At 42.3% G+C, this 26,970-nt stretch overlaps 1 protein-coding gene across 1 annotated transcript in view; it reads right to left on the reverse strand.

The window, feature by feature from the left end:
* The window catches only part of LOC137418691 (synaptotagmin-10-like), a 72,883-nt gene extending 47,305 nt beyond the window's left edge, over positions 1–25,578 (reverse strand). The window contains exons 1-2 of the mRNA XM_078783945.1: positions 25,506–25,578; positions 24,865–25,414 (exon numbers count right to left, since the gene is read on the reverse strand). Of these exons, the coding sequence (XP_078640071.1) occupies positions 24,865–25,414; positions 25,506–25,578 (623 nt within the window). The remainder of the gene's footprint in view (positions 1–24,864; positions 25,415–25,505) is intronic.
* Between the last annotated feature and the right edge of the window lie 1,392 nt (positions 25,579–26,970).

Consider the following 26,970-nt stretch of genomic DNA (forward strand, 5'->3'; position numbering starts at 1 on the left):
TGGTGTCTGCTGCTGATCTTCGGGGTGAATTTCTGCTCTTGCTAACTTGTCGAGGAGATGAATTAACTTCGACTTGTCAGTGCATGGAAGAATTGTCCCATCTGGAGCGAACAGTGCTCTTGGTGTCACAGTGAACTCGTAGTTTCCGATGGCATATTTCTGGTTGACATCTCTGTTTGACTTGGCAAGGACCATGAGCCTTCCGTACAGTTCCTTCGTCTCCTTCAGATCCACAGTCCTGTCTCTGAGTTTCACTGTGGTTCTCTTATTCCCAGACGTGAACATCTTGTTGTTCTCCTTCTTGACTGGTGCCCAGAGGCTAACATCTCCATTGATACGCTCCGACACGTAGTCTTCATACAACTTCTGACCAGTGACATCAATGTTCAAGATCTGTGGTACATACTCGTCTGGGATGTAAGCATTCGTTATCACATTGTGCAGCTTGTCACCTTCAGTGTCAAATGGATTCCCGTGACTCAGTATCGCAGCCTTGATCTTGTTGATTGCTTCATGCTCCCTCTTGACTGCACTTGGACCAAGGTCATGATGTTCTGTGATCTTGTCACCTTCCAGGCCAAACTGACTCTTGAAGTCTTTTGACAGGCGTGATAATTCTGGTGTAACCATGAAGAATCTCTGTCTAGCATTGGCATTGTTAGAGAAGCCAATCAGTCCAGAGTGAATCTTCATCAGCTTGTTCAGATGTTCACATGCATGATCTGGTCCAATGGATACAAACGGGATGTCATTCTTGGTTACTGATAGATTGCCAGCTCCTAGTTCTTCCCAGGTCCTAGGGTGATTGGTTCTTAGGTCATACATGTCTGCGATGTATCGGGGCCAGAGCCGCTTGTATTTGATCCGGTCCATGGCAAAGAATAACTTGCTCAGTTCTTCTCCAGCTTGGAGGTGAAGCACTAGGTCAGCACTCCGTGATGCTGCCACGAATAACAGGATTGTCTCCACCCGATGTAGATAGTTCATCATTGACTTGAACATTGCATTCTTGGATCTCCGTGCTTCCCACTCCTCGAGTGCCGTCACCACCCCATCAGATGTCAAGACTTGAAGGAGTTTGGTGTTTGCTTGTTTTACAGATTCAGCTTTCGTGCACTTGTTCGTCTCAGCACAGGCAGCTTCTACTCCCTCTGTTGCCTCGAAACACACATCCTTTACTTGTGGGTTGTCCTTCAAGAACTCCTCCAGAACCATTTCATAAAGTGCTACATATGAATATATATGGGCACGGAGAGACCGCTTGTAGTGTGTACATTTCAGGATTTGCCGCGTCGTGGCTGGACCATAGACATCAGCTTCTACCCAAGCATCATCAATGCCTGAGTTCTCCATGGAGGCTCCGAGAGCTCGGAGAGCCGCCATGACAACATGTAGCTCACCCAGTCTGGGGACGACTGTGCGTTTCAAGTCAGGTCTACCGATATATACAACCACCACCACAGACATATTGATGTATAATAGGCTACAAATACACTACCACCATCACCACAATATCAGGTATATTGCTCAGTATATAAATAATACAAAAACACACGCTGTAAACTAATTATTTTCCTCAGCTGTACCCTGGGGATCAAACTTATTACTTTAGTAGCTTGTCCACCTGTAAACAGATTTTAAGTTCTCATGAACATTAGGAGTATCTGTGTGTTATTTGGCAGTATGCCACAAAGGCCCACAAAGGGCAAAACACTCGCAGTAGAATAGTATTTCTCATTATAGTCAACACAGTCAGGTTCAGCATGTCCAGATTTTAGATTTCGTTGGATTGTTTTTGGGATTTAGAAAAATCAAAGCTCGGTCTTATTTAGAAGATGAGATCCTGAGAAACATCAATTTTACGGCGGCCAGTTTGAAAAATCCAAGATGGCCGCCACATAGGAGCTCTATGGTCATGTCTAGCTTATCGAACTTGTTACCATTGGATTCGGAGCCCTTGAAAATGTATGTTTAGCCGTTAGAATCAAAGCTCTATGTTATTTAGAAGCTGAGATATTGAGAAAAATTAGTTCTACGGCGGCAATTTTGAAAATCCAAGATGGCCGCCATACAGGAGTCTGTGCAAATAGCAACATTGGTTTTCTGACTGACTATACAATATAGTTTCCAAAAATATATAGTTTTCCAAATCCCCCAAAAAATCCAACGAAACTTTAAATCTGGACATACTGAACCTGACTAAAAACGACTGAACAGATCGAGGCCAAACTTTGCAGGCAGAATCGCATACCCATGCCGATCAAAATAGTCAGCGAGCATGAAGTCATGCGTCACATGGTTTCAAAGTTATGATGTTTTTAAGCATAAACTTTTAAAACCAAGCTCCTCCCTCATTTTTGATCCTATTGAGGGGAAACTTCACAGATGTGTTCAGCATATCAGTCTACTAAAATGACCTTTTGGAATTTGCGATAGGTCAGGTGGTTTGTCAGATATAAATAATTAAACGAAAATATTTTAAAAACTTATAACTCTTGATTCATTGATCGACGTGAAACTTTATATTATAGGAGAGGTAATGAAGTGTAACATGTGTGAAAACTTTCAAGATGATTGGATGTACGGTCTGGAAGCTAGAAGTTGTTATTGCATGAAGAAGAAGAGTCATCTAGATTGGCATGGAATTGATTATCACACTGCACATGATGAGCAGGCAAAGTATGGAGCGACCTCACAGGGTCATTTTGACCTCAAATAAAATTCTGATTTCAGATTTGTCAATCGCCGAGGTATATCAACACATGACCAAAACAGATTTGGCGAAATTCTGACGATTTTTGACGAAAATATAACATTTGTGTCTGCATTTCACTAAAGTAAAGTGTGTGCCGTGTCAGCATTTTAAAAATTCATTTTCTTGGCAACCGTTGGTCCGATTGAGATGAAATTTTCACCATAGGAGCGCCTCCTCCTTTAGAATGTTAAAGATAATCATGACGTCATAGGTCACGTGTTACAGGCGCAATCTTGGAAAAACCGAAAAAGCGAAGCAAAGCGATGGGTCTTATGTCTACAGTACCTACTAAAAGAAGAAGAAAAAAATTCTTGGGAATTTTCCCAATCTCCCGACTAATTAACTACTTATGCAGGCGTTTCACTCTACCAAGCTGATTTTCGTCGGCTCTAATGTTTATTTACTGCACATAATATGTGAATCGCATGAACATCAGTTTGTTTATAACCCTTGAAAAGTCGAGCAAACTTTCCTCTGCATTGTGGGAACATACCTTCATTTTGCGGTGTATTTGAGACCTCTGCCATGATCGCTGTGAACACAACATGCATTACCTCGTTTCCTCTGCTAGGGTTATAATAAAAATGTACCTTTTCTTCCTCAAAATGGTACCTTATTTTAATGATAGAAGACGAGTACACCAGAGGCCTATGCAGCCTGTTCCAAGGCAAGAGGCAGGGCGAATTAAGACCCCTGTAAGGGGGAGCAGGGTGACCAAAGTTGGCCTGATGTTGAACACTCTCATTAGTTATCTTCAAAAAAGGGGTGTTTAAATTTATCCAAATACCCAGTTTTCAATCATGCACTGCAATGGAATTCCCTTAGTATGCATGCATAGTTTGGGGCCGCTGAGTTACCTAGTTTAGGAGTTATGGAGGAGGCACACACACATTGTCTTTTATCATTATAGATTCATGTCTCATCTTCCCTCCAGTATTTCTCTTTTAATAAACTACAACAAGAATCTTCCTGCCTTCCCATGAACGGTAAAACCACCCAGTTCAGAATAAGATTGACCGATATTGGGGGGAATATTAAATTGTAAAAGGTATTCCTGCTATTAGTATGTGGATACACCACTGTAGGTTGCAAGATTGTTCAGCCATTGGTCTGCATTAGAAGGACCCCCTGACGTTTTATATGTTTGAACACTAATGGGGTTTTCCATGAGAAACAATAATTGTTTTCCATGAGAAACAAGAAAGCGAGTTCATAAGCGTTTCGTAAAAAAATGTAGCCAAAGGTTTCATTTTCCTCGCAGAACATTTGTACGTACTTTCAAACAACCAAATATTTTTCAATGCACGATAGAGATTTGTCTATGGTGTAAACACAAAGTTATGGACCACAAGGAGCATGTCCAGCCAGGGTTGTAGTGCGCATTTATAAATGCATGTCCCAAGAGACATTAAAATAACAGACCCACGCTGCAGACCGCCTTCACCAAAACTAATGATTGAAGCAGCCTGAAGGTGAGCATCGTAAATACAATGCAATGACCACATGCATTATTGTACCTGCACATGCTCCAATCATGCTTCTCAGGCAACTACAGTCACATGAAAAAGTAAGTACACCCCATGTAAAGTTTTGACTTTTTCAACATATTTCAACATACAGCTATTTGATCTTCATTTCAACAATATTGATAGATAAAGGTGATATAATACAACAAATATCATGAAACATTTACATTTTGTAGTCCATTGTATAATTTAAATAAACATAAATGCAAATTTCGCATGTGGAAAAAGTAAGTACACCCTTGGCTCTAATAGGTGGTATTGCCCCTTTTGGCAGAAACAACCTCAAGTAGGCGTTTCTTATAACTATCTACCAGTCTCTGACATCGACTGGGAGAAATTTTTACCCACTCCTCCATGCAGAATTCTTTCAGCTGTGCGATGTTTGAGGGGTTTCTTGCATGCACAGCTCGTTTAAAATCCCCCCACAACATCTCGATGGGATTTAGATCCGGGCTTTGACTTGGCCATTCCAGAACCCTCCATTTCTTTCTTTTCAGCCAATCCTTGGTAGATTTACTGGTACGTTTAGGGTCATTGTCATGTTGCAAGGTCCATGTTCGGTTGAGCTTCAACTCTCCGACAGATGGCCTCACATTATCCTCAAGCACCCTCTGGTACAATGAAGAATTCATCGTGGATTCTATGATGGTGAGCTGCCCAGGCCCTGATGCAGCAAAGCTGCCCCAAACCATAATATTTCCACCACCATGCTTTACAGTTGGTATCAGGTTCTTGTGATCAAATGCTGTCTTTGGTTTTCGCCAAACATGTCTTCTGGTACTGTGGCCAAATAGCTCTACCGTTGACTCATCTGTCCAGAGCATATTGTTCCAGAAGTGCTGGTCTTTGCCTCGGTGTTTATTGGCAAACTTTAGTCTTGCCCTGATGTTCTTTCTGGACAGCAAAGGTTTCCACCTGGCACACCTCCCATGTAGATCAAATTTGTGCAGCCTCTTTCTAATGGTAGACTCGTGCACTTTGACATCAACAGTGGCAGGAGCTACCTGTAGGTCCCGTGATGACATTCTGGGGGTTCTTAGAGACTTTTTTCAGCATCTTGCGGACTGCTCTTGGGCGGAACTTGCTGGGGCGGCTTGGCCTGAACAAGTTGGCAGTTGTTTGGAATCTTCTCCACTTGTAGATGATCTTCCGGACAGTCGAATGATTGATTTCAAATTGTTTGGAGATCTTTTTAAATCCCTTCCCCGACTTGAAGGCATCTATAACCTTCTTTCTGAACGCCTCAGAGAGCTCTTTTGATCTAGGCATGGTGACACCGCACACTTCAACAACAAAGAGCAAGCCAAACTAAATGTCTGAGGTTTAAATAAGGCAGGTTCCTCCAACATCCTCTCCAACGATGTTCTAATCATTTGCACCTGAGCTGGTGCACCTGATTCTAATTTTAGGTATTTGAAGTAGTGATAAATGTAGGGGTGTACTTACTTTTTCCACATGCGAAATTTGCATTTATGTTTATTTAAATTATACAATGGACTACAAAATGTAAATGTTTCATGATATTTTTTACATTATATCACCTTTATCTATCAATATTGTTGAAATGAAGATCAAATAGCTGTATGTTGAAATGTGTTGAAAAAGTCAAAACTTTACATGGGGTGTACTTACTTTTTCACGTGACTGTATGTTATCCCTCCTCAAACATAGACAGGGACTGGTGTTAAGATGTTTCTTGCAAAGACAATGACTCATGTGAAGATGCTTTCATGCCTCAAACACTTGAGATCTGAATACAAAAATAAAAACATGGGCAAGCACTGCTGTTGGGATGTCATCATGTTGTAATCATGGAGAAGGATTACTGTTATAATGCTATTATGCTTCAAGCATGGACAATGGCTGATGTTAGGAAACCTACGTGCCTGAAAATATAAACTAGGACTGCTGTTAAGATTCTATATTATATTAGGAAGCCATTGTAAGTCAAGCATAGACTATAGGACTGCTATTATCTCATGCTGGGTTGCCATCATGCCTCCAAGGTGATGGGCTCAGCATAAATGCAAAAACTGGCTGTATGATCAATATAACCATGAAAGCTCCTTGACTGCATGGAACTTGGTTGATAAATGTGTTTTTTTAGATTTAGCTTATGAAATAATTCTCTGGGCTATCGTGGATTTAAAAATAATTGCAGCAATCTTTACTTTTTAGGAAGGCCAGCCTCTGCTGCCCAACTAAACTGTCCACTTGGTGTCAATTATGAGGAAATAATTGCTTTGTTATCTCTGCCACCGAAGGTGTACAGAGGTTATATTTCACCCCTGTCTGTTTGTCTGTCTGTATGTGAGCAGGATATCTCAAAAAAAAATTGAATGGAAGACCAAATATTGCATTGAAGTAATCAGAAGGAACCAGAATAAGTAAAGAGCAAAGATGGAGTCATCAGGAGGAACCCGGACAATTAAGGAGCAAAGATGGAGTCATCAGAAGGAACCCAAATAAGTAAAGAGCAAAGATGGAGTCATAAGAAGGAATCCGAATAAGTAAAGAGCAAAGATGGAGTCATAAGAAGGATCCCAAATAAGTAAAGAGGAAAGATCGAGTTTTCAGGAGGAACCCAAATAAGTAAAGAGGAGGAACTTAAAAGATGGAGTCATCAGGAGGAACCCGAATAAGTCAAGATGGAGTCATCAGGAGGAACCCGGACAATTAAGGAGCAAAGATGGAGTCATCAGAATGAACCAAAATAAGTAAAGAGTACAGATAGAGTCATCAGGAGGAACCCGGACAATTAAGGAGCAAGGATGGAGTCATCATAAGGAACCCAAATAAGTAAAGAGCAAAGATGGAGTCATAACAAATAACCAGAATAAGTAAAGACCAAACATTGAGTCATCAGGAGGAACCAAAATAAGTAAGAGCCAAGACTGAGTCATCAGGAGGAACCCGAATAAGTAAAGAGCAAATATGGAGTCATCAGGAAGAACCCAAATCAGTAAAGATGGAGTCATCAGGAGGAACCCGAATAAGTAAAGATGGAGTTATCAGGAGGAACCCGCACAATTAAGGAGCAAAGATGAAGTCATCAGAAGGAACCCAAATAAGAAAAGAGCAAAGATGGAGTCATAACAAGGAACCAGAATAAGTAAAGACCAAACATTGAGTCATCAGGAGGAACCAGAATAAGTGAGAGCCAAGACGGAGTCATCAGGAGGAACCCGAATAAGTAAAGAGCAAAGATAGAGTCATCAGGAGGAACCCAAATAAGTAAAGATAGAGTCATCAGGAGGAACCTGAATAAGTAAGAGTCAATATGGAGTCATCAGGAGCAACCCGAATAAGTAAAGAGCAAAGATAGAGTCATCAGGATGAACCAAAATAAGTCAAGATGGAGTCATCAGGAGGAACCTGAATAAGTAAAGATGGAGTCATCAGGAGGAACCTGAATAAGTAAAGATGGAGTCATCAGGAGGAACCTGCATAAGTAAAGATTGAGTCATCAGGAGGAACCTGAATAAGTAAAGATGGAGTCATCAGAAGGAACCCGAATAAGTAAAGAGTAAAGATGGAGTCACCAGGAGGAAGCTGGATAGGATTTGGGTTTCAGCTGCTACTCCTCTACCCTCAAACCTCAACCAGGTGCAGTCAAGTGAGCCTTACTGAAAACTTTCTGCAAGGACTCACTTCTCCCTAGAAAGATAGATGAAGAAAGATAAATAAAGAGTAAAAGGGATAAAAGAAAAGAAAAGCAAGGATTAGAATGAATAAAGAGAAATGTGAAAAAAATAGAATAGTGTGAAAAGAACAACGGACAAAGATGTTGGGAAAGATCCCAGACAGATATATTTCAGCAGTCACTCCCCAGGCTCAATGCAGCAACAGGTACAAGCTACCAGAGGTCCATCAGCGAGGAAGGACAAACTACTAGAGGTCCATCAGCGGTGAAGCACAAGCTACCAGGGGTCCGTCAGTAGGGAAGCACAAGCTACCAGAGGTCCGTCAGCAGGGAAGCACAATCTACCAGAGGCTCGTCAACGGGGAAGCTCAAGCTACCAGAGGCTCACAAATGGGGAAAGCTCAAGCTACCAGGGGTCTGTCAGCGGGGAAGCACAAGCTACTAGAGGTCCATCAGCGGGGAAGCACAGTCCACACAGCATCAGGATATGGCACAAACCCAATCAAACAGAAGAACAAATACTGCATTGAAGTCATCAGAAGGAACCCGAAGAAGTAAAGAGCAAAGATGGAAGTCATCAGGAGGAACCTGGATAGGATTAGGGTTTCAGCTGCTACTCCTCTACCCTGAAACCCATCGAGATAACCTGTATAAGGTTATAGATGGATTCGGAAGAAATTTATAATATACTAGCCGAAAGCACCCGGCGTTGCCCGGGTTCTTTTTGAATGAATTTACTACTATAATTCAGCTTTTACCTGCGGCCGTAGAATATTGACTACCATAATTCAGCTCAGCTTTTAATTGCGAAATGGGCCCAGCCCAGCCGAAGCGGCCTTGACCGGCCTCGCCACCTAGCCTACAACCTTTCCGGGGCCCGTCCCGACATTTTTAGTTCTCTTTGAATGAATTTACTACTATAATTCAGCTTTTACTCGTGGCCGTAGACAATTGACTACTATAATTCAGCTCAGCTTTTAATTGTGAAATGGGCCCAGCCCGGCCGAGGTGGGTGGGCCTCGACCGGCCTCGCCACCAAGCCTATAACTTTCCGGGGGCCCGTCCCGACATTTTTTGTATTGGAGGTTTCTTCCTATCTTTCACCGTTCAAGAGATTAGCTTGCGCAGACAAACAAACAAACAAAAACTTTCTTTTTTATATATATAGAAAAGTTATAGGTGGATTTGGATGAAATTTGGTGGACAGGTTGGGTGTGTGACCAAGACAAATTGATTTGATTTTGGTGAAGATCCAGATGCGGATACCATAATTTTTGAAGTGATTCTTCACCATTGACAGATTAAACCAAAAGCGATGTATAGCACTATATTTCAAAAAGTTATGGATGGACTATGACAAAACTTGGTGTATGATTTGGGTGGGTGACAAAAACAGGCTGATTCGAATTTGGTTAATGTCCGCATTGCAGATTCGGCCTATCAGTGGGATACAAAACATAAACTGTTCAACCTGGTGGAGGTATGTGCTGTACCGAGTGCCGTTCTAGGTCTCCCCAGTTTCTCTGAAGGTTGAGGAGAGCCAAGTTGGCAGAGCAATTTGAGTGTTTGATTCCGTGTCCAATTTATACTCTTCATTTTGTTTTCCTAACCTTGATAACTTTGAAATAATGTAGATGTACAAACTCTCCTTTAAGACTGAAACGTTAAACCAAATATTGGTCGATGTAATATCCAGTGTACCATTCCACACTTCTTCGAGAGGTGATGTCAATCCTTGGCTGAGCATACGTATGCATGTGAGCAGACATCTTCTACGATGGGACACATCAAATGCAAGAAGCGCAACAGACTAACGGATGGAAGCCTCGGTGCTGAATTGCGATGCATCTGCACATCGCTGACTCTTAATCTGAAAAAGCTTGTGGAGGACAGATCCAACCGGACGTCACATTGAGTTTGATGTATTACAAGGTAAGCGTAAATAAATATTGTACACCGCTCCTTTCCTATGCCATCTCCAGGCGCTGCATATCGTCATTACCGGGCACCGAAGGGGGCTCGGCAATGACGCACACTGAAAGGGAGTACTCAGTTTTCACTCTGGTTGTTTGTTTGTTGTACACTGCACCTTTCCTATGCCATCTCCAGGCGCTGCATATCGTCATTGCTGGGCACCGAAGGGGGCTCGGCAATGACGCACGCTGAAAGGGAGTACTCAGTTTTCACTCTGGTTGTTTGTTTGTTTGTTTGTTTTCTTGGTTGTTTGTCCGGGCGATATCTCAGCCATCCTTTGAGCTACGAAGCTGAAATTTCGGCACAATAGTGAGCAAGTCCTTTGTCAAAAACAGTATTTTTTGTTTTTTGATTAATCAATTCATTGAGGAGTTATTTAATTATTAGCGATTAATTAAGTACTTATTTAATTAATCAAATTTCCTTTCTCTTCTAACCATTAACTCAGGCACCTTTTGAGTTAGGAAGCTGATATTTGGACATGCCAATGACCAGGTGATTTGGCTGCAAAGGCTATTTTTGATTTGTTAATTAATCAATTAATCAATTAATTATTTAATTATTCGATTAATGACGAATTTTTTGTTTTTTTTAAGTTACAGATTCTGATGAAATGGTGGTTGGTGGTTTATGTGTTCTCTGACCGAATTGATTAATAATTTAATTTTTTTATGATTATTATTTATTTATTTTCATTATTAATCATTTATTTATTTTCTTTCTCATTTGGCTAATATCTCAGGCACCTTTTGAGCTCGGAAGCTAATATTTGGACATGATTGACCAAGTGATGTGGCTATCAAGGATATTTTTGATTTATTGATTCATCAATTAATCAATTAATTATTCGATGAATTACTAAAAAAAAAAAATTTTTTTTTCAGTTACAGATTCTGATGAAATGGTGGTGGTTTATGTGTTCTCTGACCGAATTGATTAATAATTTAATTTTTTAATGATTATTATTTATTTCTTTTCATTATTAATCATTCATTTATTTTCTTTCTCATTTGGCCAATATCTCAGGCACCTTTTGAGCTGGGAAGCTAATATTTGGACATGACAGTGACCTAGTGATGTGGCTATCAAGGATATTTTTAATTTATTGATTAATCATTTAATCGATTAATTATTTAATTATTCGATGAATGACCTAATTAATTAATTTTTTAAGTTACAGATTCGGATGAAATGGTGGTGGTTTATCAAGGATATTTTTGATTTATTGATAAATCATTTAATCGATTAATTATTTATTGATTAATCAACTAATTATTTAATTTTTTATTAATGACCTATTTAATTAAATTTCTAAAAGATACATCTTCGGATGAAGCACTAGTGGTTTAGTTGCGCTATTAGCCAATTGATTAAGAAAATATTTTGTGATAATCTTTTATTGATTTTAATTGTACACCACACCTTTCCTATGCCATCTCCAGGCATTGAAAATCGTCATTGCTGGGCACCGAAGGGGGCTCGGCAGTGACGCACGCTGAAAGGGAGTACTCAGTTTTCACTCTGTTTGTTGTACACCGCACCTTTCCTATGCCATCTCCAGGCATTGCAAATCGTCATTGCTGGGCACCGAAGGGGGCTCAGCAGTGACGCACGTTGAAAGGGAGTACTCAGTTTTCACTCTGTTTGTTTGTTGTACACCGCACCTTTCCTATGCCATCTCCAGGCATTGCAAATCGTCATTGCTGGGCACCGAAGGGGGGCTTGGCAGTGACGCACGCTGAAAGGGAGTACTCAGTTTTCACTCTGTTTGTTTGTTTTCTTTCTTGTTTGTTTTCTTTCTTGTTGTACACCGCTCCTTTCCTATGCCATCTCCAGGCATTGCAAATCGTCATTGCTGGGCACCGAAGGGAGCTCGGCAGTGACGCATGCTGAAAGAGAGTACTCAGTTTTCACTCTGGTTGTTTTCTTGTTTGTTTGTCCGGGCGATATCTCAGCCATCCTTTGAGCTAGGAAGCTGAAATTTCGGCACAATAGTGAGCAAGTGCTTTCTCAAAAACGCTATTTTTTGTTTTTTGATTAATCAATTAATTGAGGAGTTATTTAATTATTAGCGATTGATTAAGTACTTATTTAATTAATAAAATTTCCTTTCTCTTCTGACCATTAGCTCAGGCACCTTTTGAGTTAGGAAGCTGATATTTGGACATGCCAATGACCAGGTGATTTGGCTGCAAAGGCTATTTTTGATTTATTGATTAATCAATGAATCAATGAATCGATTAATTATTGAATTATTCGATTAATCACTAAAAAAAAAAATTTTGCAGTTACAGATTCAGATGAAATGGTTGTGGTTTATGTGTTCTGCGACCGAATTGATTAATAATTTAATTTTTTAATGATTATTATTTATTTTTTTTCATTATTAATCATTCATTTATTTTCTTTCTCATCTGGCCAATATCTCAGGCACCTTTTGAGCTGGGAAGCTAATATTTGGACATGACAGTGACCAAGTGATGTGGCTATCAAGGATATTTTTGATTTATTGATTAATCATCTAATCGATTAATTATTTATTGATTAATCGATTAATTATTTATTGATTAATCAATTAATTATTTATTTTTTTATTAATGACTTATTTAATTAAATTTCTAAAAGATACATCTTCGGATGAAGCTCTAGTGGTTTAGTTATGCGATTAGCCAATTGATTGAGAAAATATTTTGTGATAATCTTTTATTGATTTTAATTATACAATTAATCAATCAATTAGTGTACACCTCTCCCTCCCAATGCAGCCTCTATGAGCTGCACTGCGGTATTGCCGGGCGCCAGAGGCGCCCCGGCAATGCCGCGCTGTAGGATATTTAATTATTTGGCATGGGGGCGGTGAACTTTGAATGTATCTGTACTTGTTTGTTTTCTTGTTTGTTTTCTTGTTTGTTTGTCCGGGCGATATCTCAGCCTAAATTTGAGCTCGGAAGCTGAAATTTCGGCACAATAGTGAGCAAGTACTTTGTCAAAAACTCTATTTTTTGTTTTTTGATTAATCAATTAATTGATCAGTTATTTAATTATTAGCGATTAATTGAGTACTTATACATTTCCTTTCTCTTCTGGCCATTATCTCAGGCACATTTTGAGTTAGGAAGTTGATATTTGGACATGCCAATGACCAAGTGATTTGGCTGCAAAGGCTATTTTTGATTTATTGATTAATCAATTAATCAATTAATCGATTAATTATTTGATTAATGACAAAAAAATTTTAAGTTACAGATTCTGATGAAATGGTGGTGGTTTATGTGTTATATTAGCGAATTGATTAGTTATTTAATTTTTTTATGATTATTATTTATTTATTTTCATTATTAATTATTTATTTATTTTCTTTCTCATCTGGGCAATATCTCAGGCACCTTTTGAGCTAGGAAGCTAATATTTGGACATGACAGTGACCAAGTGATGTGGCTACAAAGGATATTTTTGATTTATTGATTAATCATTTAATCGATTCATTATTTATTGATTAATCAATGTTTTTTTTGTTGTTGTTATTAATGCCTTATTTAATGAAATTTCTAAAAGATACATCTTCGGATGAAGCACAAGTGGTTTAGTTATGTTATTAGCCAATTTATTAAGAAAATATTTTATGATAATCTTTTCTTGATTTATTGATTTTCTTGATTTTTTATGATAATCTTTCTTGATGCAATTAATCAATCAATTATTGTGCACCTCTCCCTCCAAAATACAGATTATATGAGCTGCACGGCGGTATTGCCGGGCGCCTGAGGCGCCCCGGCAATGCGCGCTGGAGGATATTTAATTATTTGGCATGGGGGCGGTGTACTTTGAATGTATCTGTACTTGTTTATTTTGCTTTTACTATTTGAAGTTGATGACAATCCCTTCAATTCATGAATGAATAATCATTTTCTCGAACCCGTTATAAATTGTTCTGTCTGTTTTAAATATATTTAAGCTTATCCTTGGGGTAGTGGTGATTTCAATGTTGCGGCCCGATGGGATGAAGGAGGGCCAATCATGCGGCCCACTCACTAGCTTTGGAGCGTTCTCTGCTCCTTTCATAATTCTAAACAGACATTTTCAACATCTCACCGCATGCAAGATGAAAGCCTGGGTATACAATGATATGACTAATTAGCAGTTAAATAAACGGTAAAAGAAAAAAAAATGCTAATTCCAAATTAATTGGATACTCTGCTTATGTGGGAATGTTCCCTATTAGACTGCAGCCTGGGACATGCCAGAGTTGTTAGCATCTGTGAGAAAGGTAAAGGTCAATGGCGGCAAGGGTCATCGGGGCTAAATTGGTTGCAGTGTAATAGGTCCCACAGGTAGGTAAGTGGCAGCCACAGTGAGGTTCGTTTTTCCAGTCTCACGTGACGCCAATGGCTTGGAACAGGTGGGTCATCGGCAACGAGAGCTCATAAGGTGCGAATTAAATCAAATGAAAAGCTATTGGCTCCATTACACCTGGGTAACCTAATGGTCTCTAAACTGGTTTGGAGTCCAATGTCCCACATTAGTTGCTCCTTGTGTCCTAATGTCTTTGTATTAATGCAATCGGTGCAATATTCCTTCATGAGCTCCACGTACTACTCTTTTAAATAATTGAAATGATGTTCAGGGGTGTAGTGGTGCTGGAGCGCATCGGCACCTCAATCCATCCCAGGTGGAACTTATTTATTTTCTTTTTTCAAAAAATTGATTGAAAGATTTTTTTTCTTCCAAAAACAACAACACCCACGTTCACGATTGGTTGAGTTATTTGTGCTTTGTGTGCTTTCATGGCCAAATCATCGAGGTCAAAGCTTGTCCCGAAGCTGGGAGATGTCGATACGTTGGACACTTTGTCTCGAGAGCGATATTCCAACAAAACAGATTTATCAGCAACACAAACCTGGATGAATTACAAAAACACAAGGTCAAGAAGCGAGACGAACTTTCCAACCATTTTATATCCAGATTTAGTGAATTATATTATGTTTACTGAAAGTATTTTTACACCCTGGAAGATTTTTCGGCATGGAAAAGTTTGGATTCCTACAACTAGTTGAAGTCTGGGTGGATCAGTGGCGTGGCTGTTCTTGTGAAGAATGGCTATCACGTTGAACGAGCAAAGGTAGGCCTCTAATAATAATAATAATAATAATAATAATACATTTATTTTATATAGCGCTTTTCAAGAAGCCCAAAGACGCTTTGACAGAGTACAAAAAACAAGTGCAAAAAGACAAAAATAAATAGGTAAATAATCAAAGCAAAAGGAAGGAGAAGGAGAAGAGATAGTCAGGGGTTAAATGCTGTGGGTTAAATGTTGAATGCAGTGTTGAACAGGTGGGTCTTGAGTGATGTTTTGAATGTGGTGAGTGAGGAGGAGTCTCTGATGGCGTGAGGTAGTGAGTTCCAGAGGGTGGGAGCAGCGATGGAGAAGGCCCTGTCCCCCCAGGATCTGAATTTGGTCCACATGGGGGGGGGGGGGGGGGGTCAGGAGGTTGGTACCAGCAGAGCGGAGGTTGCGGGTGGGAGTGTGTCTGGAGAGGAGGTCAGTAAGGTAGGATGGGGCCAGGTTATGGAGGGCTTTGTAGGTCAAGAGGAGGATTTTGTACTGGATTCTCTGGGGGATGGGGAGCCAGTGAAGCTTGTAAAGGACGGGGGTGATGTGGTCACGGGTCTGGGAATGGGTGAGTAGACGGGCAGTGGAGTTCTGAATGTATTGGAGTTTATTGATGATTATTGAGGGTGAACCAAAGAGGAGGCTGTTGCAGTAGTCCAGACGGGAGGTGATGAAGGCGTGGATGAGGGTTTCTGCAGCCACGGAGGAGAGGGATGGACGGAGACGGGCGATGTTTTTCAGGTGAAAGAAGGCTGTCTTTGTGATCTGTTTAGTGTATTTGTCGAAGGAGAGGGTTTGGTCAAAGATGATGCCAAGATTCCGGATGTGAGGGGAGGTGGATACTGGGAAACCGTCGATGTTGAGGGCAAAGTTATGGGTGGATTTTATGAGCGTTTTTGGGCCAATGATGATTATTTCAGATTTATCATACTTAAGTTTAAGGAAGTTGATTTGAAGCCAGGATTTTATTTCAGTGATGCAATTTGTCAGGATAGAGTGGGTGGCGGTGGAGATGGACTTGGTGGAGATGAAAAGCTGGATGTCATCGGCGAAGCAGTGGAATTGGAGACCATGACGGCGGATTAAGTGACCAAGGGGGGACAGGTACAGGATGAAGAGGAGGGGGCCAATAACTGAACCTTGGGGGACACCTTGGGGGAGGGGAGCAGTGGGGGATTTGCAGTTATTGATGGAGATGAACTGGCATCAATACATCAATGACATGGACTCGTGTTGCCAGAACACATACGAATGATGTTATACACTGAATTTTAACACCATGCGTATCTGCTCTGTCATCTCGTTCAATACGCTTTTCTTTTTCTTTCTTTTTTGTATACAAGATCCAGGCTCGTGTAAGAGCTATCACATTAAACACAAAAAACAAAGGGACACACAAAACATATAATAAAGGGAGTGGGAGACAAGACGGGGAGAGAGAGGGAAGCACACAAGCACAACAGTAGAGAACAGGGACATCGGGAGATCTGTGGAAGGGAGATCGCTGGTGGGGATAGGTAGGGGAGGGGCGGGGAAGGGAAAGGGTACACAGTATGAAACAAATTGACATGACCAGAAATTTCAAGAATGAAGTCGGAGATTAAAAGAGGTGGATTTGGGGTGGATTAACGGGTAGAAAAGATCAAGGTTTTGGATGGGGGAAGATAAGAGATGGTGGTGAACAGCTGTTTTAAAGACCTGGAGGGAGGAATGGGATTGCAGAGAGTGAGGGAGTTTGTTCCAAAGGCTGGAGAAAAGAAGAATGAAAGAGTGAAGGTGAGCAGAGAGTCTTGATTTTGGCAGTTTAACAAGAAGAGGGTTGCTGGCAGTTCTTGTGCGTCCTACAGGAATATCTGGGGGACAGAGCACAGACAGAGCTGGGGGAGCAAGGGGAGCAAGGCCAGAGAGGAGTCGCTAGAAGACAGAAAGACCACCAACCTGCCTGCGGTGAGAGAGTGAAAAGCACTCAGAATCAGCTTCATCACGGGAGATTCCAATGATTCTGAAAGGTTTGGTTTCTTCAGCGTGAAGCCGAGCTAGGTGTGAGGCAGGAGCACCAGCCCAGAGGGGAGAACAGTATTCCATTGAGCTGTGGATGAAAGCTTTGTATGTGGTGAGGAGCTCAGAGGTGCCAAGGAAGGACTTCGCACGACGGAGGATGCCCAGTCGGCGACTGGCTTTGGATGCCAGCTTGGAAATGTGGTTTTCCCAGGAAAGACCATGGCTGAAAGTGAGACCTAAAAGCTTGAGTGACAGAACTTCTTGTAGAGGATTGTTCAGAAAGTAGATGGGAGGATTTTCCAGATGGTCTTTTCGGAGAGACATAGTAAGAGTGTGAGATTTGTCAGGATTGAAAGACATGTTCCACTTGTTTGATCAGTTTGTGATTTTATCCAGGTCTGCAGAGAGTGAGGAGGCTGCGGCCTGCCGATCTGAGTGATGAGGTATGTAGCGGCAGTGAGTAGTCATCAGCAAAGAGACAGAGAGGATTTTCCAGAGAGTCGGAGAGATCACTGATGAAGACCATACATAGCACACGGCCCAGAACACTGCCTTGAGGAACTCCACCCTGAACAGGAAGGGGAGATGAGAGAATTCCATTCAGGGCGACACGTTGACTGCTACCGGAGAGGAAATCCACAAGCCATGCATGGAGATTTCCATGGATACCATAGGAGTAGAGTTTGGTGAGCAGGGCGGGATGCAGGTCCGTATCGAAGGCACGAGATATGTCAAGGGAGACAGCTCTGATTTCCTGTTTGGTGTTGAGGACCTCCATCCATTGTTGAAACAGCAGGAGCAGCATGTCCAGAGTATCTTGTTTCTCACAGTCTGAGAGTCCTTTAAGTGCTTTTTTGCAAACTCCAAGCGGGCTTTCATGTGTCTTTCACTGAGGAGAGGCTTCCATCTGGCCACACTGCCATAAAGCCCAGATCGGTGGAGTGTTGCAGTGATGGTTGTCCTTCTGGAAGTTTCTCCCATCTCCACACAGGATCTCTGGAGCTCAGCCAGAGTGACCATCGGGTTCTTGGTCACCTCTCTTACCAAGGCCCTTCTCCCCCGATTGTTCAGTTTGGCCGTGCGGCCAGCTCTAGGAAGAGTCCTGGTTGTTCCAAACTTCTTCCATTTAAGAAGTATAGAGGCCACTGTGCTCTTGGGAACCTTCAATGCAGCAGAACATTTTTTTGTAGGCTTCCCCAGATCTGTGCCTCGACACAATCCTGTCTCTGAGCTCTGCGGGCAGTTCCTTCGACCTCATGGCTTGGTTTTTGCTCTGATATGCATTGTCAGCTGTGAGACCCGTGTGTGCCTTTCCAAATCATGTCCAATCAATTGAATTTACCATCGGTGGACTCCAATCAAGGTGATCAGGAGAAATGGGAGGCACCTGAGCTAAATTTCAAGTGTCATAGCAACGGGTCTGAATACTTATGTCAATGTGATATTTCAGTTTTTTTCTTTTTAATAAATTTGAAAAACTTTCTAAAATCCTGTTTTCTCTTTATCATTATGGGGTATTGAGTGTAGATTGATGAGGGAAAAAATGAATTTAAACGATTTCAGCATAAGCCTGCAACATAACAAAATGTGAAAAAAGTGAAGGGGTCTGAATACTTTCTGAATGAACTGTATGTACAGTCACGTGAAAAAGTAAGTACACCCCATGTAAAGTTTTGACTTTTTAAACATATTTCAACATACAGCTATTTGATCTTCATTTCAACAATATTGATAGATAAAGGTGATATAATATGACAAATATCATGAAACATTTACATTTTGTAGTCCATTGTATAACTTAAATAAAAATAAATGCAAATTTTGCATGTGGAAAAAGTAAGTACACCCTTGGCTCTAATAGGTGGTATTGCCCCCTTTGGCAGAAACAACCTCAAGTAGGCGTTTCTTATAACTGTCTACCAGTCTCTGACATCGACTGGGAGAAATTTTTGCACACTCCTCCATGCAGAATGCTTTCAGCTGTGCGATGTTTGAGGGGTTTCTTGCATGCACAGCTCGTTTCAAATCCCCCCACAACATCTCGATGGGATTTAGATCCGGGCTTTGACTTGGCCATTCCAGAACCCTCCATTTCTTTCTTTTCAGCCATTCCTTGGTGGATTTACTGGTATGTTTAGGATCATTGTCATGTTGCAGTGTCCACCCTCGGTTGAGCTTCAACTTTCCGACAGATGGCCTCACATTATCCTCAAGCACCCTCTGGTACAATGAAGAATTCATAGTGGATTCTATGATGGTGAGCTGCCCAGGCCCTGATGCAGCAAAGCTGCCCCAAACCATAATATTTCCACCACCATGATTTATAGTTGGTATCAGGTTCTTGTGGTCAAATGCTGTATTTGGATTTTGCCAAACATGTCTTCTGGTACTGTGGCCAAATATCTCTACCTTTGACTCATCTGTCCAGAGCACATTGTTCCAGAAGTGCTGGTCTTTGCCTAGGTGTCCATTGTCAAACTTTAGTCTTGCCCTGATGTTCTTTCTTGACAGCAAAGGTTTCCTCCTGGCACACCTCCCATGTAGATCAAATTTGTGCACCCTCTTTCTAATGGTAGACTCGTGCGTGCACTTTGACATCAACAGTGGCAAGAGCTACCTGTAGGTCCTGTGATGACATTCTGGGGTTCTTAGAGACTTCTTTCAGCATCTTGCGGTCTGCTCTCGGGCTGAACTTGCTGGGGCGGCCTGGCCTGAACAAGTTGGCAGTTGTTTGGAATCTTCTCCACTTGTAGATGATTTTCCGGACAGTCGAATGATTGATTTCAAATTGTTTGGAGATCTTTTAAAATCCCTTCCCAGACTCGTAGGCATCTATAACTTTCTTTCTGAAGGCCTCAGAGAGCTGTTTTGATCTAGGCATGGTGACACCGCACACTTCAACAACAAAGAGCAAACCAAACTAAATGTCTGAGGTTTAAAAAAGACAGGTTCCTAGAAGATCCTCTCCAACGATGTTCTAATCATTTGCACCTGAGCTGGTGCACCTGATTCTAATTTTAGGTGTTTGAAGTAGTGATAAATGTAGGGGTGTACTTACTTTTTCCACATGCGAAATTTGCATTTATGTTTATTTAAATTATACAATGGTCTACAACATGTAAATGTTTCATGATATTTCTTATATTATATCACCTTTATCTATCAATATTGTTGAAATGAAGATCAAATAGCTGTATGTTGAAATATGTTGAAAAAGTCAAAACTTTACATGGGGTGTACTTACTTTTTCACGTGACTGTATATATATATATATAAGGAGCCGTGTGTGTGTGTGTGTGTGTGTGTGTGTGTGTGTGTGTGTGTGTGTGTGTGTGTGAGTACAAGACCTCTCTATACCTTTCGTCCCCTTGACCCCCCTCAAAACCCCGAGACCATTTCAAATCTTAAGACCCCCAAAATGCTTTAAGATCCCCAAGCCCTTGTGATCCTTAATACTCTCAAGCAGCCATTAATCATCTGGACTGGTCTCCCATCTCTACTGCCCCTGACATAAACTCTTCCTGGGAATTCTTCCAAAGTAAACTGCTCTCACTCATGTACAGATTTATCCCATCTCGTCTTCAGTTGTCAAACCCTTCCTCCCATCCATGGTACACTCAATCTTGTGGTGAGGCAGTTGTCCTGAAACAACTTGCCTTTGCCTCTTGGAAGGCTAATCCAACTGAAGGAAATCTCAGTTCCTTTCACAAAGCTTGGAACAAGTGTGTGTCTACCCTCAGGAGATCCAGGAATCAATATCTCTCTTATCTCAAGACTGAACTCTCAAACCTGTCTTCTTTCTCCAAATCCTGGTGTCGTCTGGTCAAATATTCTTCTGGTGTTTGTTCCCCCTCCATTCCCTCCCTTACCTCAAATGGCTACACATCTGACACCGCACGTGACAAAGCCGAATGCCTCAACTCTGTGTTTGCCTCTAAATCTTGTGTCCCAAACCCATCCCTCTCTGTACCCACCGTACCCAGTCGAACCCAGCTGCTCCTGGGCTATGTGTCCTTCTCTCCTGAAAAGGTGGAGAAGTTTCTGTCAAACCTCGACTCTGATTCAGCAAATGGAGCAGACAGCATCAGCCCACGGGTCCTAAAATCCTGCTCTGCCGCTCTTTCACACCATCTCTCAATTCTCTTCACCCTCTCTTTTGCTCAAGGTCATCTGCCATCTGCTTAGAAATCAGCCAACATTACCGCTTTACACAAGAAATGTGCAAAAACAGATTCTTGCAACTTCAGACCAATCAGCCTGCTCCCAATAATCAGCAAGGTTATGGAATCCCTCATCGCTTCTGACATCAAATCCTTCCTCTTCTCCAATGGCTTGATCTCCGATCATCAACTTGGATTCAGACCAGGTCATTCTACTCTTTACATGCTGCTTCTGTTTCTCAACAATGGATGGTGGTCCTCAATGCCAAACAGGAAATCAGAGCTGTCTCCCTGGACATATCTCGTGCCTTTGATATGGTCTGGCACCCCGCTCTGCTCACCAAACTCTCCTCATTTGGTATCCATGGAAACCTCCACACATGGCTTGCAGACTTCCTTTCCGGTCGCAGTCAACGTGTGGCCCTGAATGGAATTCTCTCTTCTCCCCTTCTTGTTCAGGCTGGAGTTCCTCAAGGCAGTGTTCTGGGTCCTGTGCTTTTTCTGGTCTTCATTAATGATCTCTCTGACTCTCTGGAAAATCCTCTCTATCTCTTTGCTGATGACTCCACTCTCTGCCGCTCCATATCTCAACCCTCGGATCGGCAGGCAGCAGCCTCTTCACTCTCTGCAAACCTGGACAATATCTCAACCTGGTCAAACAAATGGAACATGTCCTTCAATCCTGACAAATCTCACACTCTCACTTTGTCCCTCCGAAAAGACCGTCTGGACAACCCTCCCATCTACTTTCTGAACAATCCTCTTGAAGAAATTCTGCCACTCAAGCTTTTGGGTCTCACTACCTGCCATGATATTTCCTGGGAAAACCACATTTCCAAGCTGGCCTCCAAAGCCAGTCGCCGACTGGGCATCCTCCGTCGTGCGAAGTCCTTCCTTGGCACACCTGACCTCCTCACCACATACAAGGCTTTCATCCGCAGCTCACTGGAATACTGTTCTCCCCTCTGGGCCAGTGCTCCTGCCTCACACCTAGCTCGGCTTCACGCGGATGAAACCAAAGCATTCAGAATCAATGGAATCTCCTGCGATGAAGCTGATTCTGAGGGCCTTTCACTCACTCACCGCAGGCAGGTTGGTGGTCTTTCTGTCTTCTACCGACTGATACCCAGCCTTGCTCCCCCTGCTCTGTCTGTGCTCTGTCCCCAAAATATTCCTGCAGGCCACACAGATCTGCCAGCAACCCTCTTCTAGAGAAACTGCCAAAATCAAGACTCTCTGCTCACCTTCACTCCTTCATTCCTCTTTTATTCCTCCTCTGGAACAAACTCCCACACTCTCTTCAATCCCACTCCTCCCTCCAGGTCTTTAAAACAGCTGTTCACCACCATCTCTTATCTTCCCCCATCCAAAACCTTGATATTTTCTACCCCCGTTAAAAGGCCCCAAATCCGCCTCTTTGAATCCCCAGCTTCTTTCCTGGGGTTCCTAGAAGTGTTCATCTGCTTTATACCGTGTACCCCTTCCTCCCCCAGCCCTCCCCCTTCCACAGATCTACCAACGTCTCTTTTCTCTTCTGTTGTTGTGCTTGTGTGCTTCCCTCTCTCCCCCTCTTGTCTCCCGCTCCCTTCATTGCATGTTTTGTATGTCTGTGCATGTTTTCATGTTCAATATGTTAGCTCTTACATGAGCCTCGATTCTGTATACAACAACAACAACAACAAAATACCCATTCAGACCTCCCATGACCCTTTGGAACCCGAAGACCCCCAAGATTCTCAAGACCGCCATGACCTTTTAGACTGCTAAGACCTCAAATACCCTTATGACCCCCAACACGATTTGGACCCCGAAAACCACTAACATCACAAGACCTCTAAGACCCTCAAGACCCCCTACAATCCTTGAGACACCCAAGACTATTAAACCCCAAGGAACTTTTAGACCCCCAAGATCCTTAAGACCCCCTAAGACCTTTAAGAACCCTTAATACCCTATAGACCCCTTTTACCTTTAAGACCCTTTCAACACTTTAGACACATTTAGACCCACTTCACCATTTAGATATTTTATACCGTTTAGACACCTAGAACCTTCAGACCCCACAGACCCCTTAGTCCTTCACACCCCTTAAATATCTTGACTACCTTTCGACCTTTGAGACCTGAACATCATTTAGACCCCTTACACCTTTCAGACATGTTAGATAGCTTGGACCCTTGACCATTTAGGGATTTAGACCAATTAGACCTTTTTAAACCCTTTTACACGCTTGAGATATTAGACCCTTTCAACCCCTTATACCCTAACTATTATTGGAACATACCCTTTAGCTAGAACCTTTTAAGCCCACACCACAAAAACATATATTGTCTTCTTGCAAAACACAGACTCTACTTTCTTTCAGCAAGTGATGCACAAACTCGACCCACCCACTCGGGTGGATACTCTGCTAGTGTCATATAAAGAAGTAAGGTGTAAGGTGTAAGATGTAAGGTCATACAAACGACACAAAAGAGGGGACAACGGAAACATCATCAAAGTCGAGCTGGGAATCAAAGTGGTCTTCGTTGTAATGTTGGGGTTGGCATTCATTTTGTTTCTACAGTCACAGATGACCTTGTAGGCTACATACGTATATACTATATATCCCAGGTAGGAGAAGCACATTAGTAGACATCAGTGTACTTTTACATGCATTATGAGTACCGTAAAATGGGGTGAATAGGGACAGCAAGGTGAATAGGGACACAAACTGAAAAAACGTTCGGAAACTTTTTTCGCTGAAAATTGATAACCATACTGATTTGTTGATATTTGGGTTGAAAGTGTTCTCTTGTTTTTTTAAAAAGCAACTTATAGTCCCTATTAACCCCATATATGGATTATATAGGAATAAATAGGATTTTTATGGCTATCCATATTCACCCCGTTTTACGAGTGAATAGGGACAGTCACTAATACAAAAAAATAATAATCAAGAAATACGGACAGTTTGGAGAAACTTTTTATCCCATATTTTTTTCCACTGGCACCATGGTTTATATTATGGGTGCATATTATGTGCATCCATTCGAGCTATCAATTTAGCAATAAGTTGGAAACTCAGGATTGTTTCTTGATTATTATTTTTTTGTATTAGTGACTGTCCCTGTTCACCCGTAAAACGGGGTGAATAGGGACAGCCATAAAAATCCTATTTATTCCTATTTAACCCATATATGGGGTTAATAGGGACTATAAGTTGCTTATTAAAAAACAAGAGAACACTTTCAACCCAAATATCAACAAATCAGTATGGTTATCAATTTTCAGCGAAAAAAGTTTCCGAACGTTTTTTCAGTTTGTGTCCCTATTCACCTTGCTGTTCCTATTCCCCCCATTTTTACGGTACATTAGTAGAAAATGGGGAAATAAATACAGTTTATGGGACTTGAAACTGCGATCCTAAAATCATGAGCTGTGTGCAGCTTAGATTGGAGTGGCAAAGCGACCAATCAAATAGAACTGGGCGGTGATAGGTATGCACACACGCAGGCAGGACGAGCGGAATTGCCATTTTCTGCATCTATATTTCCTCGTATTTATATATTGTTAACAAATTAAAAATGATTTTACCGAACATGATGAGGAAACAAGGTGTTGGTGAAGGCATGCTATAAATACCATTCCTTATGAGACATCATGCAAATACGCATGCGGAACGACGATGGAGGAATAAAAAGGACACGAACCGAGCCGAAGATGTGGGTTCAGTCGTTTGTCGATGTATACGTGCCACTTCAGGCGGACGAGCATGTCCCACGGTGTCGTGCTCGAGTGCCGCCGGGATGTCCGGCGATGTGTGGCTGATCTTGAGGGCCTGGCTCGAGGCCTCCGTGTCGTCTTGGCGGACCATTTCGACGCGTCTGTTCTTCGCTTGCTCCAGCGCTTTGCGGTTCTCCAAGGGCAATGCGCTCGTCATGCTGTTCAGGCTGGCTTCTGGCGTTGCTGGCACAGATTGCCACTGCTCTTGCCGTTCCCATTCCCGATGTTGATTTTGGTGTTGCTGCCATTGCTCAAGCTGCTGCTGGTGTTGTAGAGGCAGCTGTGATGTTTTCGTCGTGTTCACAGCTGAAGCTTTGTTCTTTTGGTGGCGCCAAGGAAGCCAGCAGAGCTTCCAAGAGACGAAGATCGACACGGTGAGGAGAGCGAGGGTGCAGAAGCTCACGATGACGACGAGCAGGCTCACTGAGATATCTGAATGGATACAGGAGAAAGGTCCTCGTAAGGGAACAAACGTCACTAGAAAGATTGCTTACGTTCTCGTATGTACACATCATTTTGCATATTGATGACATTCCCATCCTTTCAGGAGTTCTATAGTTATTTGAACATTTGGAAATGCATTCGGGATGCCAGGCCAGACGAAGATCCAGAGCCTTGGTTTGAATCTCGGAAACGATCATTCTGGTGTTTTACAGTCAGTCTGGGATTTTACATTCATCAATTTGTGTGTCGTCCCTTGGATAGATGTTAAACTGGGAGTACTCTCTGCCAGCGGTTTTTTGTTGTTTTTTTTGTATGCAAGATCGAGCCTCGTGTAAGAGCTAACATTAATCACAAAGAAACAAACGAACGCATAAAAAAGATGTAATAAAGGGAGTGGGACACAAGATGGGGAGAAAGAGGGAAGCACACAAGTACAACAGTAGAGAACAGGGACAGATCTGTGGGAGGGAGAGGGCTTGGGGTGGGGGGGTGGAAGAGGTATAAAACACATGGACACTGCTTGGACTTCCAAGGAAGAAGTCGGTATTTCAAACAAGTGGATCTGGGGTGAATTAACGGGGGTAGAAAGATCAAAGTTTTGGATGGGGGAAGATAAGAGATGGTGGTGAACAGCTGTTTTAAAGACCTGGAGGGTGGCGTGGGATTTAAGAGAGTGAGGGAGTTTGTTCCAGAGGCGGGAGAAAAGAGGAATGAAAGAGTGAAGGTGAGCAGAGAGTCTTGATTTTGGCAGTTTCACAAGAAGAGGGTTGCTGGCAGTTCTTGTGCGTCCTGCAGGAATATTTAGGGGACAGCACAGACAGAGCTGGGGGAGCTAGGCCAGAGAGGAGTCGGTAGAAGACAGAAAGACCACCGACCTGCCTGCGGTAAGATAGTGAAAGGCCCTCAGAATCAGCTTCATCGCGGGAGATTCCAATGACCCTGAAAGCTTTGGTTTCTGCAGCGTGAAGCCGAGCTAGATGTGAAGCAGGAGCACTAGCCCAGAGGGGAGAGCAGTATTCCTTTAAGGTGCGGATGAATGCCTTGTAAGTGGTGAGGAGCTCAGGTGTGATGAGGAAGGGACTTCGCACGACGGAGGATGCCCAGTCGGCGACTGGCTTTTGGAGGCCGGCTTGGAAATGTGGTTTTCCCAGGAAAGATCATGGCAGATAGTGAGACCCAAAAGATTGAGTAACAGAACTTCTTGGAGAGGATTGTTGAGAAAGTCGATGGGAGGGTTGTTCAGTCGGTCTTTTCGGAGAGACATAGTAAGAGTGTGAGATTTGTCAGGATTGAAAGACATGTTCCACTTGTTTGACCAGTCTGTGATTTTGTCCAGGTCTGCAGAGAGTGAGGAGGCTGCAGACTGCCGATCTGAGGGATGGGTTATGGAGCGGCAGAGAGTGGAGTCATCAACAAAGAGATAGAGAGGATTTTCCAGAGAGTCGGAGAGATCATTGATGAAGACCAGAAAAAGCACAGGGCCCAGAACACTGCCTTGGCATCTCCAGCCTGAACAGGAAGGGGGAGATGAGATAAATCCATTCAGGGACACACGTTGACTATGACCAGAGAGGAAGTCCGCAAGCCAA

This window comes from Myxine glutinosa, chromosome 8 (genome assembly GCF_964187855.1).
Source record: "Myxine glutinosa chromosome 8, kmMyxGlut1.1, whole genome shotgun sequence".
NCBI classification, from domain to species: domain Eukaryota; kingdom Metazoa; phylum Chordata; class Myxini; order Myxiniformes; family Myxinidae; genus Myxine; species Myxine glutinosa.